We start from the raw sequence: 15,562 nt of genomic DNA, 5'->3' as shown, positions 1-15,562 counted from the left end.
TTTGCAATCAGTGATTTGAGAAAATTGTAAAGGTAAATCAAACCACAAAGCACAGTCCATAGCTTGGGCAACACAGCGTAAGGAAACACACAAGTGCATTTTGTTGAATATCTAATAACTGGAAAACTCCAAGGTTTATTTAAAGTCCAACCATATTTTCTTCCTTTCTCCATTCTTGGTTTAGACTAAAAAGTGTCACTGTGTTGTGAGGAGAAGCCAGCAAGCTAGTGGTGGTAAAAGTAAATGTTTTACTGTGGCATCAGATGGAGTCACCAAAGGCTACATGCAACTTAAGGATATGGACTTGACCTTTATTTGAACTAGGCTCGCCCTCTCAAAAGGAGATGTGAGCAGAGTCGATAACTTCTAAACAATGGTTAATACTCAACAAGTCCATTACATGTGATGAAACCTAACAGTGACTTCACGACGATATTTTAAGGTTATGTGTTGGGTGCAGATAGAGACAATAGACATCTTACTTCTCTACATATTACCATTTTTTTTTTCTGTCACATGTATCGCAGTCCTCTTCCTAGGTATTTCACATTAAGTGAAACACATCTCTGTCAAGAGTGAAATTCTGTTCCACAAAAAAGGGAGCCTGTTTTCCCAAAGTAAATACTCTTTGGTAATGATTCTTTTTTTTTAACCCAGGTCTGTGTGCTTAGAAATTCATCTCTCTGATCTGTATGTGCTCCAGGTTGGGACACACAGTACAAAGTCTCAGGAAAGGGAATATTTAGTTTGGAGTTTCAACAAAATCCCACTGCAGATCGATGAGCACATCAATAACCTAGAATTAGAAGCATTCTTTATATTTTCATATTGCCAATAATTACTTAAAAAAATAAACCTTCCTGATAATAATTGTCACCTTGCCTCCAATCTTTCTTCCTTTCAGCTTAGTGTATATACCAATGACCAAGGCATCTTCGTAAAGCCTAGCTCAGACTATGTCCTTCCCATGCTCAAAAATCTTTGATACCTCCCTCATGTGTTTTTTTTTTTTTTTTTTTTGGTACGTAGGCCTCTCACTGTTGTGGCCTCTCCCGTTGCGGAGCACAGGCTCCGGACACGCAGGCTCAGCGGCCATGGCTCACGGGCCCAGCTGCTCTGCGGCATGTGGGATCTTCCCGGACCGGGGCACGAACCTGTGTCCCCTGCATCGGCAGGCAGACTCTCAACCAGTGCGCCACCAGGGAAGCCCCAGCTCCCTCATGTTTACAGAACTCCAAACACTCTGTTGGCCTTAGGCCCTTCATTACTAAACCTGCTCTCCCACTCTTCCCACTCCCCCTCTAAACGTATTTATTCTACATTCAAGAAAGTGTTTTAAACTCCATAGGTGTTTACATACATTAGCTGAAAACATGAGGAAGGGTAATTTAGAAAATACTATCCAAGTAAAATAAATATGCTTGGTGTTCCTAAGGGGGCGCTAAGATCCAGAGGTCACAACAGACTGAAAAGAAAGTCAGCAAGAACAAACTGTTGTTGTTTGTAAAGTAAGCTAATCTCTGGAACAGAAACAGGAGTGCATGGGTGGCACAGTGGTGGCACAGTAGTTAGGAATCCGCCTGCCAAGGCAGGGGATGCAGGTTCAAGCCCTGGTCAGGGAAGATCCCACATGCCGCAGAGCAAGTAAGCCGGTGCACCACAACTACTGAGCCTGTGCTCTAGAGCCCATAAGCCACAACTCCTGAGCCCGTGAGCCACAACTACTGAGGTCTGTGCGCCTAGAGCCCGTGCTCTGCAACAAGAGAAGCCACCGCAATGAGAAGCCCGTGCACCACAACGAAGAGTAGCCCCCGCTTGCCGCAACTAGAGAAAACCCACGTGCAGCAATGAAGACCCAATGCAGCCAAAAATAAAATAAATAAACTTATTTTGAAAAAAAAGAAACAAAAGAAACAGGAGTGTAAAGAAAGGTCAGTATACATAGGTGTTTATACTTATTATCACTGAAGATGATAGCAATCCTGTCCCAAACTTAAATCTCTCTTATGTGAAATCTGAGTATGAGAACTTCGTCATAGTCATGAGAATTCGGTTTCTGCGATCTCCAGATTAGCCAAATTGTAAGACATTCTGCAGTGGATAGTATTTAAAAGAAGAAACTACAGGTGGGAGTGACGAGGAATGGCAGATGATAGAAGAGGAAGTGTTCTTGCAACAGCACTTCAAAAGAGCTTAGTGAGGAAGGAAATTACACCAGACACTTAGAAGACACTCAGGTGTTTCCATGTGAGTAAGAAGTGAGCGGTGTAAGATGGGATGGTGGACGAATGATCATTCCCAAGTCGAAAAACCAGAAAGTCTCTAAAATTTTAAGGAGAACAAAAAAACGAAAAACAACACCAACAACAAGCCTCTTGTATGTGTATCACCTACAACACAGCAGAACACATATGCAAGCATCTCTTTGAAACTACAAGAGACTAAAAAGCCAACGAAGGGAGAGTAAATAGGTATGAATAGTTTAAGAGCCATGATTTCTAACTTAAGCAGTATAAAATGACACTGATGTCTTAAAGTGTCTTTAGTTAGTAAACAAAAGGTATTTATAAACCTTTCACAGGTTCACTGCTTACCTCATCTACATAATCCCATTTTCCTTATAAAATCTGAAATTTCTCAACTACAAATTATCCTACAGGAGTTATTATTTAGTCTCTCCTAATCTCAGATCACTTTACTATCTCCAGCTTAGATTTCTTACTTGAATGAGAAATACAGAATAATTAGAAGGACTTTTGGATATAAGGAAATCAGATCAATTAAGGAGTAAGGGAATAAATACAATGAGGGTATATGTCCTGCAGACAAAAAACCCTACATTTTCCCAAGTATTTTAAAGCGTTATCATTACAGAAGAAACACATTCAAATTTTATTTTCCCACTTCTGAGATAAGAAATGAAAATTCTTTAGCACAAATGACTTTCTGGAAATTATTGTTGAGGATCCTAGAATTCTTACTATGCATTTCACGGACATCAGCCGCCAGAATGACTGAAATTGGAGGGCAAGACATTTTACCTGGAGAAACTTTTAAGGATAGGGTACTAGCAAACTCATCTTAATGGATTCACAAGGTAAACCAGTACACTAGAAACATACTCTTTTACCTTAAAGTTCAAGGACAGCATCTTTCTTCTGTCTGTTCTCACTCTATTCTGGTGGTCTGGCTTGTCACTAAACTCCTGATGCCCCTGTTTCCCTTATTTCGAGACAATATCTAGACAAATCAGTTACAACAATGCTGTGAGGGTTCACACCTAGGTCTGTGGCTTCAGGCCCACGCTCTGAACCATCAATTCACACTGCTGCAGATATTACTATGAAAGTATTATCATCCCACTGGATAAAAATACGTGAAGGCTCACAGCCTCCCCTTAGCCTCTGCTCAAGAGAAAGCATTTGGGGATTCTCTGCTTAGCTTCTTTCTCTCTGGAGAGAAAGAACAAAAGTAAGACACGTGGATAGATTCTCTTCAGAAAAGCAACCAAAAAAGAATGATCACTGCACTCCAGGACGCTGCACAGGCAATGAAGCTGAAGCCTAGATGGCAAGGACAGGAAAGCATGGTTGACAGAGATGCCTTTTTGGGTGGACACTGCAGGCTCCTAGGAGTTCTGGATGCTAGAAAATTCAAGTGGCAGGAGATTTTAATAAGAGTTCCATGCATATGAATTGAGACCCCAACATCTGAGAGCCCTGAAACTAAATACTAGCATTCCTTTTAGGCAGTGCTTTCCCAAATAAGATACCCGCTCAGACCCTGAGCCCCAAGATTAATTACAGTGATTTATTAAAAAATGTAATTACCAGATTCCCTAATTCTACTAGTTAACTCTATGTAGCTGAAGTATCTGATTTATTCATTAATTCCTTTTTTTAAAAAAATTATTTTTTAAAAATTGAAGTATAGTTGATTTACAATGTTATATTGGTATAGAGCAAAGTGACTTAGTTATATATATGTATACATATATTCTTTTTCAGATTCTTTTCCATTATAGGTTATTACAAGATCTTGAATATAGTTCCCTGTGCTATATTCCAAGATACTGAATATAGGTCCTTGCTGTTTATCTATTTTATATATAGTGGTGTGTATCTGTTAATCCCAAACTCCTAATTTATCTCTCCCCACTGCTGCCCTTTCCCCTTTGATAACCATAAATTTGTTTTCAATGTCTGTGAGTCTATTTCTGTTCTGTAGATAAGTTCACTTGTATCTTTTTAGATTCCACATATAAGTGATATCACATGATATTTTCCTTTTTCTGTCTGATTTACTTTACTTAGTATGATAATCTTTAGGTCTATCCATGTTGCTGCAAATGGCATTATTTCATTTATTTTTACGGCTGAGTAATATTCCATTGTATATACATGGTGTGTGTGTGTGTATATATATATATATATATATATATATATCTCACATCTTCTTTATCCATTCATCTGTTGATGGACATTTAAGTTGCTTCCATGTCTTGGCTACTGTAAACAGTGCTGCTATATTCATCAATTCTTGAAACTAACTTACAAGATGCAAACCAGTAATTTGAGGACTACATAAATTCTGTGCTCAAATTCACCACTTTTCTTTGGTAGGAACCAGAAGCTTGATTACCTTCATATGGATGGTGAGTTTCAATGAGGTCAGCAGCCTAATTCAGGGCATACTGGTTGGAATGCGAAAGAAGGGCACCAGGCCAAATCCAAGATACTGACTTCTTGAGGTTTTTAATAAAACTGCTATACAGTTATATTTGAACCAAGGAAGAATTTTCCAGCCCTTTGAAATATAGGAAAACTTCTTAAAACTACAGAGATGATGTTATTTCCAGGATGACTTGGATATAGCACTTCTTAAAAGGAAGATGGACCCAATTCTGTTTTTGTTGGCACTGCCTTGATTTTGTGGAAGTTGCTGAGCAGGTACAAAATTAATCCCTGTAACAGCTACCAGATTAGATACAGACTACTTTGCACGTGTCCAGGAGACCTGGAATGCAGACCCAACTCAGCCAGTAACTCACTATTCAGCTTTGGGTAAGTTACTTTACTCTTCTGGATCTCAATCTCCCCCCTTTTCAAAGAGAGCATCAATCACTCTTACAATACTTACTACTTAAATTGTTTATTTTTTCCATTCCTTGGCCATCCAGGACAGATGCCACTAGAAGATTACAGAATTTTTCCTCTAAGCTCAGATGAAGGTTTTTGGAATCAACTCTAGTAGACTTGAAAAGTTTCGGAAACACACACACACGCGCACGCACGCACACACGCACACACACTGGGTCTGCCTACCCCGTCATATAATCTGAGCTTCCTGGGAGTAAAGGCTATCTTCTCCCGCTTTTCTAAGTTCTCCACAAGTAGTAGTACAGTATTCTAATATTTAAACTCGCTCATGGCTAAATAAATGTTTAGTAAACTACCTCAATCCACTCAACTTTACTAGACATTTTAAGCAAAAAATTTTGCCTTGGTTTTTCTATTTTGCTAGTCTTTCCTAATCAGTGTGTGGTACACTAATTTGATGTTTAAGTAAGTTTTAAACATCTGCTGTTAATAATGGATTTTACCACCAAGGGACATCTCTTTTGGTCCCTGCCCTCTGCTTGCTTTAGAAAACAAAACTACTTACAGTAAAGTTTCAGGTATTATGTCATAGCACCGACTGAGTGATAGGTGTTGGAGGTAGTTGAGCTGGAAAAATTCCGGAAAGCAGTCACTTTTCAGCATGACACTGTCGCTGTAACAGAAGGAAAAATTCAAAATCTAGCCATCAATACCAGATGGAGAAGACAGGAATAGTCTTATCGCTTAGCTCCTTCAAGTCAACATATTAAGATCCTTTCTTCATTCAGTGAGGAATCATGAATTTTCATTTTTAAAAAAATTTTTTGTCTTCAATAAAAACATACCTTAAGTCTAGGTGGACAAGACTGGGACATCTTCCAACTAAGGTAGAGACATCTAGAAAAAAAATGATGGTCACTATCAAATGAGGAATCAGACAAGGATCCCTGCTGTCAATACTTCATTTCACATTGTGCTGGAAATTCAGAATGGTGCAATTAGAGTCACTCACTATTAGAGACAAAAACCAAAATTATCATCTTGGCATATAAGACTTTCTACCTGGAAAATCCAAGAGAATCATCTGAAAAACTACTGGAAATACACAGTAAGAGAACTAACTGTGTAAAATGACTGGAAAACAAACTCCTTAGCTTGTCTATGTGCCCGCAATAGCTGGCTGGAAATAGGGAAAAACAAGTCCTATTCACAATAGCAAGAAGCAAAACCAAACAGCACAATATATATAAACAAACAACATATCATAAAGGTACCACTCAAAATCAGTGGGGGAGATCATGGATTATTAAAAAATAATATGGCTACCACAACTGGAAAAAATTTACTTCTCCAGCTCAAATAAAATATCCAAATAAATTCTACATGTTAAAAACTTCCAAATGCAAAAATGAATAATTATTCATTGCATCTTGGGATAGGTAAGGAGCTTCTAAACATAAAGGTAACACTGATAATTTACTACATAAATTTTTTTTTAATTTTTATTTATTTTGGTTGTGCTGGGTCTTCATTGAGGCATGTGGGCTCCTCTAGTTGCGGCGTGCAGGCTCTACAGCACACAGGCTCAGTAGTTGCAGCGCGTGGGCTTAGCTGCAGCGTGTGGGATCTTGGTTCCCTGACCAGGGATTGAACCTGGCCCCCTGCATTGGAAGCGCAGAGTCTTAACCACTGGACCACGAGGGAAGTCCCCTGTTACATACATTTTTAAAAACTCTACCATGTTAAAGCAAAACAGAACACAAGCAGAATTAAAGAGGTATCAGAAAACTGAGAATAAATGTTTCCAACAGAGTTAGTGGTCTTATTATATAAAGAGTATTAAAAAAAAAATGGGCAAAGAACATAAACAGATACTTTCCAAAATATAGACATAATAAAAATGGAGCAAGAAATGCAAAATAAAATTATTGCTTTTCTGCCATCAAATGAAAAACAAATCCTATTATAATGCCCAGAATTGATGAACTATCATAAAGCAGGTCCCCCGATATACTACAAGTGGATATTTAATTTTATGCAGCCTTTCAGAAGACCTGATTTTTTTTTTGAGTGAACTGATCTTTTTTAAAAAAAAAGTGTTCAGGGTATTACACATTTAGCTCTTTGGCTCAGTAATTCCACTTTTAGAAAAATAATTAGAGATATGCATTAAGATATTCATTGTAGTGACAGTTACAAAAGCCCCTCCCCTGATTACTTTAATAGGTTAACCTTCATCCAATCTATGGAGCACAATGCTAATAGCAGCTATTAAAAAGCTTTTTAATAACATTTTGTGACATGAAAAAATACTCAGGATATGTTGTATAGTGAAAACAAAACAAAATATATAAAATGCATTATAATCTCAATTTAGTTAAAACACACAAACTCATATTTACACACAAACACACACAGAAAGAAAGGGGGTTGGGGGTTGGAAGGCTGGAAGAAAAGAATCCAAATGTTAACTACCGTCACCAATGATGGTAGGATCAGAGATAACTTTTCAGAATTTGGAAGAAAGTCACATGCAGTACTTTGTAATCAGAAAATGAATCAGTGTTATTTACTTTGAAAAATAGACAAATTTTATTGATGTTTGAGGTTTTTTTTTTTTTTTCTCCCTTCTCACAGCTACATCTTCAGTCCCATCCCCTCCCCTGAATCCTAGACTTGCATTTTCAACACAGCCAACACGCCCACTGGGCTATGTGATAAGCATCTCAAATTTATGCCTAAAACCAAACGCTTGATTTCTCCTCTCAATCTGCTCCTTCCCTAAAGTCTTCCCCATCTTAGTAAGTGGGAACTTCACCAATCCAGTTGCTGTAGCCAAAACCCTGGGAGTCGTACTTGACTGTTTCCTCATATCCCACATCCAATCTGTTACCAAATCCTGTTAGGTCGGCTTTCAAACTGTGTCTGAAATCGGATCACTTCTTACTTCCTCAAATGTTACCACCCTCGTCTCCAGCAGCCTTTTCCCAGCACAGCACCAGAAGGAGACTTCAAAGGTGAGTCAGATCATTTCACTCCTGCTCAAAACACTCCAATGGCTTCCCATCTTACTCAGGAAAAAAAATGGAAACAGAGCTTTTGCCCTGGCTTAGAGAGCATGCCCCAGCTATCTCAGCTCCTACCACGGTCCTCCTTGCCTCCCCCCTCACTGGCTCCCAAACCGAGAGGAAAAAACCTCACACGTTAATAAAGTTTGTCTATTTTAAAAAATAAATAACACTTATTGATTCATTTTCTGATTACAAAGTAGCATGTGTGACTTTCCTCCAAAGGCACTTGTTGGTCCTTAGTTCTAGAATGTTCTTTGCTTACATATCTACACGGCTCACTCCTTCACTCCTTCAGGTCTGTGCTCAAGTGTCACTTCCTCAGGGAGGCCTTCTCTTTGACCATTCCATCTGAAAAGAGCCCCCTACCCGCCACACTCCACCTAAGCACTGTGCTTTAAATTCTTCCTCCTTGCATTTTCACCTCCTTTTATCACATTTAATTCCTTGTTGATTGTCTGCCTTCCCCACCAGAATGGAAGCTTCACAAGGATGACTTTCTCTGTTCTGTTCAAGGCCACGCCTCCCGAGTCTGAACAGGGCTTTATGCATTATAGGGGCTCAATAAATTGGAATAAATTTGCCTCACTAGTCACTAAAAAATAAAGAAGTGCACAATTTTAAGTGACCCATCACCTCGCCAGCCAGCCAGCCACCCACAAAATCCACAACAAGATACAATCTTATTTTGCCACCACCTGGGAAAGAACGAAACCTTGGGGGATAAAACTGGTCAGTCTCTGTCTCCAGCCCTTGCTGAAGCCGCGGTCTTCCCTCGGTGGGAAGAGTTAGTAAACAGCAGTCCCCGCCAAGATTCCTCTTCACTGTCTCCTTCATTTCACTTGAGTTAGAAGGGATCTTAGAAACCTCCTAATCTAACCTGTATTTTAAAAGAGAGACAATTCTAGCTAGAGAAGTCCAAGTAAATCTAAGACCAAAAGCTAGGTCCTCCAAACCTCATTCAGTGCTCATCTGGGTAGAGAATGAAAACATCAACAGGCGGGCTTCCCTGGTGGCGCAGTGGTTGAGAGTCCACCTGCCGATGCAGGGGACACGGGTTTGTGCCCTGGTCCGGGAAGATCCCACATGCCGCGGAGCGGCTGGGCCCGTGAGCCATGGCCGCTGAGCCTGCACGTCCGGAGCCTGTGCTCCGCAACAGGAGAGGCCACAACAGTGAGAGGCCCGCGTACCGCAAAAAAAAAAAAAAAAAAAAAAATCAACAGGCAACCGTTACTGATCTCTCATTATGTGCCAAGAATAATTCAACATCCTGTACACGTATTAACCCATTTATTCCTTACTCTAAGAGGCGGGTTCTGTTATCTCCATTTTATTGATGAGAAATGGAAGAACAGAAAGGTTAAGCGACTTGCTCAAGGCTCCCCAGTAAATGGCAGAGTGGGTACTTGACCCCAGGAGGTCTGGCACCAGGCCTGGAGCTAAAATACAAAATCTGTATTACCACTAAACAATGAAATAGTGTGCGCCACTGCTAAAGACATCCATTTAAAAATCTTTGACTCCCACTGTATAATTAAGGAAACTAACACCTCAACTTCTACTCCGCGTCTGTGTCCTTGCCCTGAATGTGTCTAGCAAGCAGGATTTTACCACCTATTATTCCTGCCAAAACTCAGTAAAAAGGCGATTTGTTCTTTTTCGGAGGAACAAAGAAAAGGGTTTTAAGCCAAACTTGGACACAGTTTACAGCAGTCTGCCTACAGCAGAGGTTCTCGACCTTGCACCCAGAACCTTGGTTCATTACAGAAAAACTCCAATAAAGAAGTGGGAAATTCAGATATGGGCAGAAATGTACAAAGGGCACTGCCTTCTCTTGGGGATGAAGAGGGAAGAACCAGGGGTGGGATTCACTGTGAAGAGGATGCTCACTGGTGGGAGTTTAAAATCCTTGGAAGGCAACTTGGCAATAACTATCCAGAACTTGAGAACGGAACCTAATCCCTGAGCTGGCAATTCCACTTAGAAATGCACTCAAAGGTTCACTTCTGTCCGTACCAAAGTTGTTTATAAAAGGGAAAAACTGGGCTTCCCTGGTGGCGCAGTGGTTGAGAGTCCGCCTGCCGATGCAGGGGACGCAGGTTCGTACCCCGGTCCGGGAAGATCCCACATGCCGCGGAGCGGCTGGGCCCGTGAGCCACGGCCGCTGAGCCTGTGCGTCTGGAGCCTATGCTCCGCAACGGGAGAGGCCACAACACTGACAGGCCCGCGTACCGCAAAAAAAAAAAAAGGGAAAAACTGCAAAGATTCTAAACATTCATTACAAGGAGATCAACTGAATAAGTTATGAATGAATCAACATAAATATATTTGATGGAATATCACACAGCCACTGAAAATGACATTTGTGTAGCGACTAAAATGGGGTTACCTGAAATAAAAACATGTTACAAAGAATTCCATACACCATGTCCCATTAAAAAAAACACTTTTTAACAGGAAAAAAGACTGGCAAAATGTTAGCGGGATTATTGATTTGTTTTTGTGTTTTTACATGTTTTGGGTATATTTGAGAATGACTATATAATACTATAACCAGACTGAAAATTGTGTTTAAAGGGAAAAAATGTAGAACAGAACATTTTTCTGTTAGACACATTCTGCAAATGTTTGGTTCAAATCTTTTTAAGTATATTAAAAACTATAATAAATAAAAACACTTATACTCAGATGAGCTGACACCACCATCAAGACACGAGGGTAGCGCTGAGGTATGTGGCTGGCTTAACTAGGCTTTGTGCAACCCACAGCCCAAGATCACGAAGGGAACTGTGAAAATGCTAAGTGAAATAAGCCAGACAGAGAAAGATAACTACTGTATGCTATCACTTATAGGAGGAATCTAAAAAATACAACAAACTAGTGAATATCACAAAAAAGAGGCAGACTCACAGATATAGAGAACAAACTAGCGGTGGCCAGTGGGGAGAAGAAGGGACAAGGGGCAATACAGGGGTAGGGGATGAAGAGGTACAAAGTGTTAGGTATAAAATAAGCTACAAGGATATATTGTACAACATGGGGGATATAGCCAATATTTTATAATAACTATAAAAGTAGTATAACCTTTAAAAATTGTGAATCACTCTGTTGTATACCTGTAACTTATATATCAATTACACTTTAATAAAAAAAAAACCTTGCCATTTGCAAAAACTTATCTTTGCAAATTAAGATTCTGTCAATATTAGACAAATAAGACAAAGCATAAATGAACGTTCAGGCTTATAAAGACTTTGTCACACATTATCCCTGATTTCAAAAGTCTGTGTTTGTCTAAAAAACCTCATTGCCTTCTTAGACTGAATTGAGAGGAGTTAGTTATACATATGAAAGAGGGTTTATAAACAGGGTTTTCAACCTTGGCGCTACTGACATTTAGGACCAGATTCTTTTTGGTGTGTTATTCTGCTGTCCTGTGCCTTGTTCACCAGCATTCCTGGCTTCTACCCACCAGATGCCAGTAACACCACTGCAGCCGTGAGAGTCAAAAATGTCTCCAGACTTCGCCAAATGTCCCCTTGCAGGCAAAATTATCCACAGTTGAGAACCACAGCTTAATACTGATCAAACGCTGCACCGATCGATTTTTATGTTGGAGTTTTAGCTAACAATTTAGTTAATGAAAAGAACTTCTTCTGCTTAAACATAAATTGCTTTAAAGGATAAAGGTTTCCACTTTCAGATTCTGGATTCCAACCCTGCTACCCACTAGCTGTTGGCATTTACCTGACCCTTCTGATCAGCCAGCTGCTACCTCATCTGAAAAATAGGAATAGGAACACATGCGCTGGATTAAATGAGACAACTTATGGAGGACCACGCCTAGGAGATGCTCGAGAAGTCAAACCTGCTGTTATTGTCGTGGCTGCTGTGGTTAAGGGGCCGGCAGCCCGGCAGGTCTTACCCGATCTCTGCAGATTCTTTCGGTACCCGCTGAGATTCAGCTGGGTGACAGTCTCTGACACGTGTGCGACAGCCACCTGCACATGCTTTTCAGTGAATTCATAGCACCAGGAGAGGTTCAGTTCATCCAATCTGCACACAAGAGGGGTGATAAGGAAAGCATGAAACCGTTACCCAGAATGAGTTCTCGACATAGCACCGCCTAAAGCTGCAAACCAAGAATATACAAAGCCGTCGATTCCTTACCATTTTCTGCACAGAACCCCTGCTCCTCTAAGCAGCTACATTCGCTCACCTGAAACTGCTTTCTCCCACCTTGTTCCAGTGTGTTCCAGAAACTTGCCAGGGGATGTGAGCCAAGGGCCTAGTGAATGCTGCCCCCTTTTGGAAGAGGAGGGAAGCGCTCTCCTCTCCTGCTCAAACCTCATTGCAGGACTAGATGGAAAAATTCTAGTCTCTATGCTTTCTTTCTCAATCACCCGGGTTGTTAGCAAACAACTACACAGTATGAGCAAGCGCCCGAGATGCTTTAAAAAACTGTTGGATGGTACCGGGGATTCCTAATAAAGAGATGCCGACATTACAAAAATCCACTTTACCTTATTGGGCCTCTGCTAACTGAGCAAATGAGGGCTTCAGAGAAAGAGTCCAACCATTAAACTATACATCCCAATCCTGGCACTGCTGAGAAAATGTAGGGCTACCATTTTATCTCATTGATAACATTCTTAGCCAAAGGCAATCTACTTTCAACAGATCATTAAGTAGAAATAAGTACAATGCTATTAGCACAGAGACCAAGAGATAGTAAAAAGGACACAGACACAGACACACACACAGTACTGGGTATTCTGTGAACCATGTCCCCCCTCACTTATTAATTTCTATAACTCTGTAACCTTATTTATATACTGATATTACTACATAATATAAAAGATGTTTTTAATGGAATCACCCAAATTCATGGTGTATTTTGCAATAACAAATTTAATCCAAACTGTTAAGTTAGGTCTACAGATACTATAGGGAAAAACGCCTGACCGTAAAGTCAGGTATAAACAGATACTGTTTGTACATATTGTTAATAAACACACTACTACATTTTCTGTATTTTAATAGTCACAGAAAAAAAAGGGATCACTACACAAGTATCCTTTGGAAACTTAATCGATTTGGCTTCTGAGTTTGGATGAAAAGTTTGGAGGGCAAAAGGCATTGCATTATCCAAATCAAGAGCTTGGAGAGTTAGGTATAGCTTAAAAATGTTCCTTGATTCTATCCTGATGTGAAACAACAGTTCTATAATCAAAATCTCAAATCTCTCCTACCTGCAACAGCTGCTCAGCAAAGTCTTCAGGGCAGATTCAGAGAATCCAGAACACCCAGAAAGGTTTAATCGCACCAAATTTGTGTTCTGAGCAAGATTGCTGGAGAAAGAAGACAAAGTCATAAGAACACCAACAAGACACTCACTCAGTCAACAAGCATGAGGCTAAGTGAGACAGTCAAAAGCACACAGGCCTCTGAGTCAGAAGTGAGTTTAAATTCACATCTTACTATCTGGATGACACCAAGCAGGACGTTTTGCCTTAGTTTATTACCATCTGTGAAATGGCAAGATCAGTACCTTTTTTGGTAGGGTTGTTAAAATTAAATGATATAATGTAATAAAGGCCTTAACAGTGCCTGGCACAGAGAGTCAGTCCACAACAAACACGGATCAATGTACTTTAAAAAACAAAAAACAACCCAGCAATGAAATAAACATTTTTCCATTTCACCCACAATTGGTAAACTTCTACTTATAAAGTCACTAGGTTCTTTCAATCTTGCCCTCTCCTCTACATTCCCAAATGCCTCATGTTAGTGAAATAGTGATTAAGAATGAGAGTTCTGGAATCATACTATATTGCCAGGTTCAAATCTTGGTTCTGCCACCTACTAACTGTGTGACTTTGGACAAGTTATTCAGCCTCTCTGTTCCTCAGTTTCCACATCTGTAAAAAGGGAACAATAAGAACATATTTCATGGGGTTGCTGTTAGGATTAAATCAGAATACCTCTAAAGAATCTAGTATCTGGCACATAGTACGTGCTCAATAAATGCTAGCTGCTATTATTACCATTATTCTATTTTTTTCCCATCAGGCGTCATCATTTCTTACCTGAATGAATACAATAGTATCTTAACTAATCTAGTTTCTTTTATGTCTGACTGACCCTCTGAGATGCCCAGTGAGTTAATTTTCTAAAATTCAACTCTGACATGTTCCTTCCATCCTTAGAACCACTCTCCTCTCTTCACCACACTTCCCTCTTCACAGCGCACAACAGAATCCAGACTTCTTCCAGCGGGGCAGGGGCCCACTCCACTATGATCTGGTCCCTGACCACCCTCACCTGTCACCTCCCTCACTGAGCCCCACGCTCCAGCAACTCCCGACCACTTCAGAGTTTAGACCCAACCAGACTGCTTCCTTCCCCATATCATGCGGAGAACTCCTACCTACGTATTTTCAATACTCAGCTTAAGAGTCACTTCCTCTGAGAAGGCTGCCTTCTCGAAATTTAATTAGGTCTCTGTGTGTTGCCGCACATTCGCCAATGCACCTAACAAACACACAGCACTGTAATTACTTGTTTCTCCCATGAATGAGGGAGGGACCATGCCTTGATTCATCCCTGTATGTCTAGAACCTAGCACGAGCCCTGGCAATATAGTTAGCATGCAAACTTTGGTTGCCTAGGTGAGTCCTGGAAAGTTTTGCGGAAGCTGGAACACTGCACTGGATATTTTCTGAGTCCATCTGGATATGGACAGGACACCCCAGGTACACTCAGGAAACAAAATTAACAAAACAACTGCCTTTGTGACACGCTCCTGGCTGCCACTCACTTGACAATGGGATCCGAAAGCTGTAGGCCTTCTAGACTGAGATTCTGCAACTTGGAGCAGTGAGACAGAAGGCCGTGGAGGGTAGACACATCGATCACCGAGTTCGACAGGTCCATGTGCTGTACACGAAAAGGGCTGAACACAGAAGGAATAAAAAGAGGTTCCACAAGGTGGCTCACATCAGCAAATCCAGATCACATCCGACCCTTCTCCTCCCCACCTGGGCAGTCCATCACAGACAAGACCCTAAATACTCATTTCAAATATTAGCTATAGTTTTGGTCATAAAATAAGTTGCTACTAGCTAATTTCCACACTCGTTTGTTTTAAAATTCAAAAGCATTTTTGCCAAGTCCGGGTGTTGTGCCAATATAGTCCCACGTAGAAAATTAATTAATGGGCACCGTGAGAAGGAGCTGGATGTGGATGACAAAAAGGTTATGCCGGACTTCCCTGGTGGCTCAGTGGCTGAGAGTCTGCCTGCCGATGCAAGGGACACGGATTCGTGCCCCGGTCTGCGAAGACCCCACATGCCGCGGAGCGGCTGGGCCCGTGAGCCATGGCCGCTGAGCCTG

The 15,562-nt window shown here is 40.7% G+C and overlaps 1 protein-coding gene across 3 annotated transcripts in view; it reads right to left on the bottom strand.

Annotated features, from left to right (window-relative positions):
* SKP2 (S-phase kinase associated protein 2) overlaps window positions 1-15,562 on the bottom strand; it is a 73,766-nt gene that overhangs the window by 43,431 nt on the left and 14,773 nt on the right. For all 3 annotated transcript variants that reach the window (XR_004036539.2, XM_030843683.2, XM_030843682.2), the window contains exons 5-9: window positions 14,988-15,122; window positions 13,420-13,518; window positions 12,093-12,223; window positions 5,945-5,996; window positions 5,665-5,772 (exon numbers count right to left, since the gene is read on the bottom strand). Coding sequence is in view for 2 of the 3 variants with exons in the window: in XM_030843683.2 (XP_030699543.1) it covers window positions 5,665-5,772; window positions 5,945-5,996; window positions 12,093-12,223; window positions 13,420-13,518; window positions 14,988-15,122 (525 nt within the window). In the remaining variant the exon portion in view is untranslated. The remainder of the gene's footprint in view (window positions 1-5,664; window positions 5,773-5,944; window positions 5,997-12,092; window positions 12,224-13,419; window positions 13,519-14,987; window positions 15,123-15,562) is intronic.

This window comes from Globicephala melas, chromosome 3, assembly GCF_963455315.2.
Source record: "Globicephala melas chromosome 3, mGloMel1.2, whole genome shotgun sequence".
Taxonomy (NCBI): Eukaryota; Metazoa; Chordata; class Mammalia; order Artiodactyla; family Delphinidae; genus Globicephala; species Globicephala melas.
The sequence above is the reverse complement of the archived record's forward strand: the minus strand, read 5'-3'. Positions and strand labels throughout refer to the sequence as shown.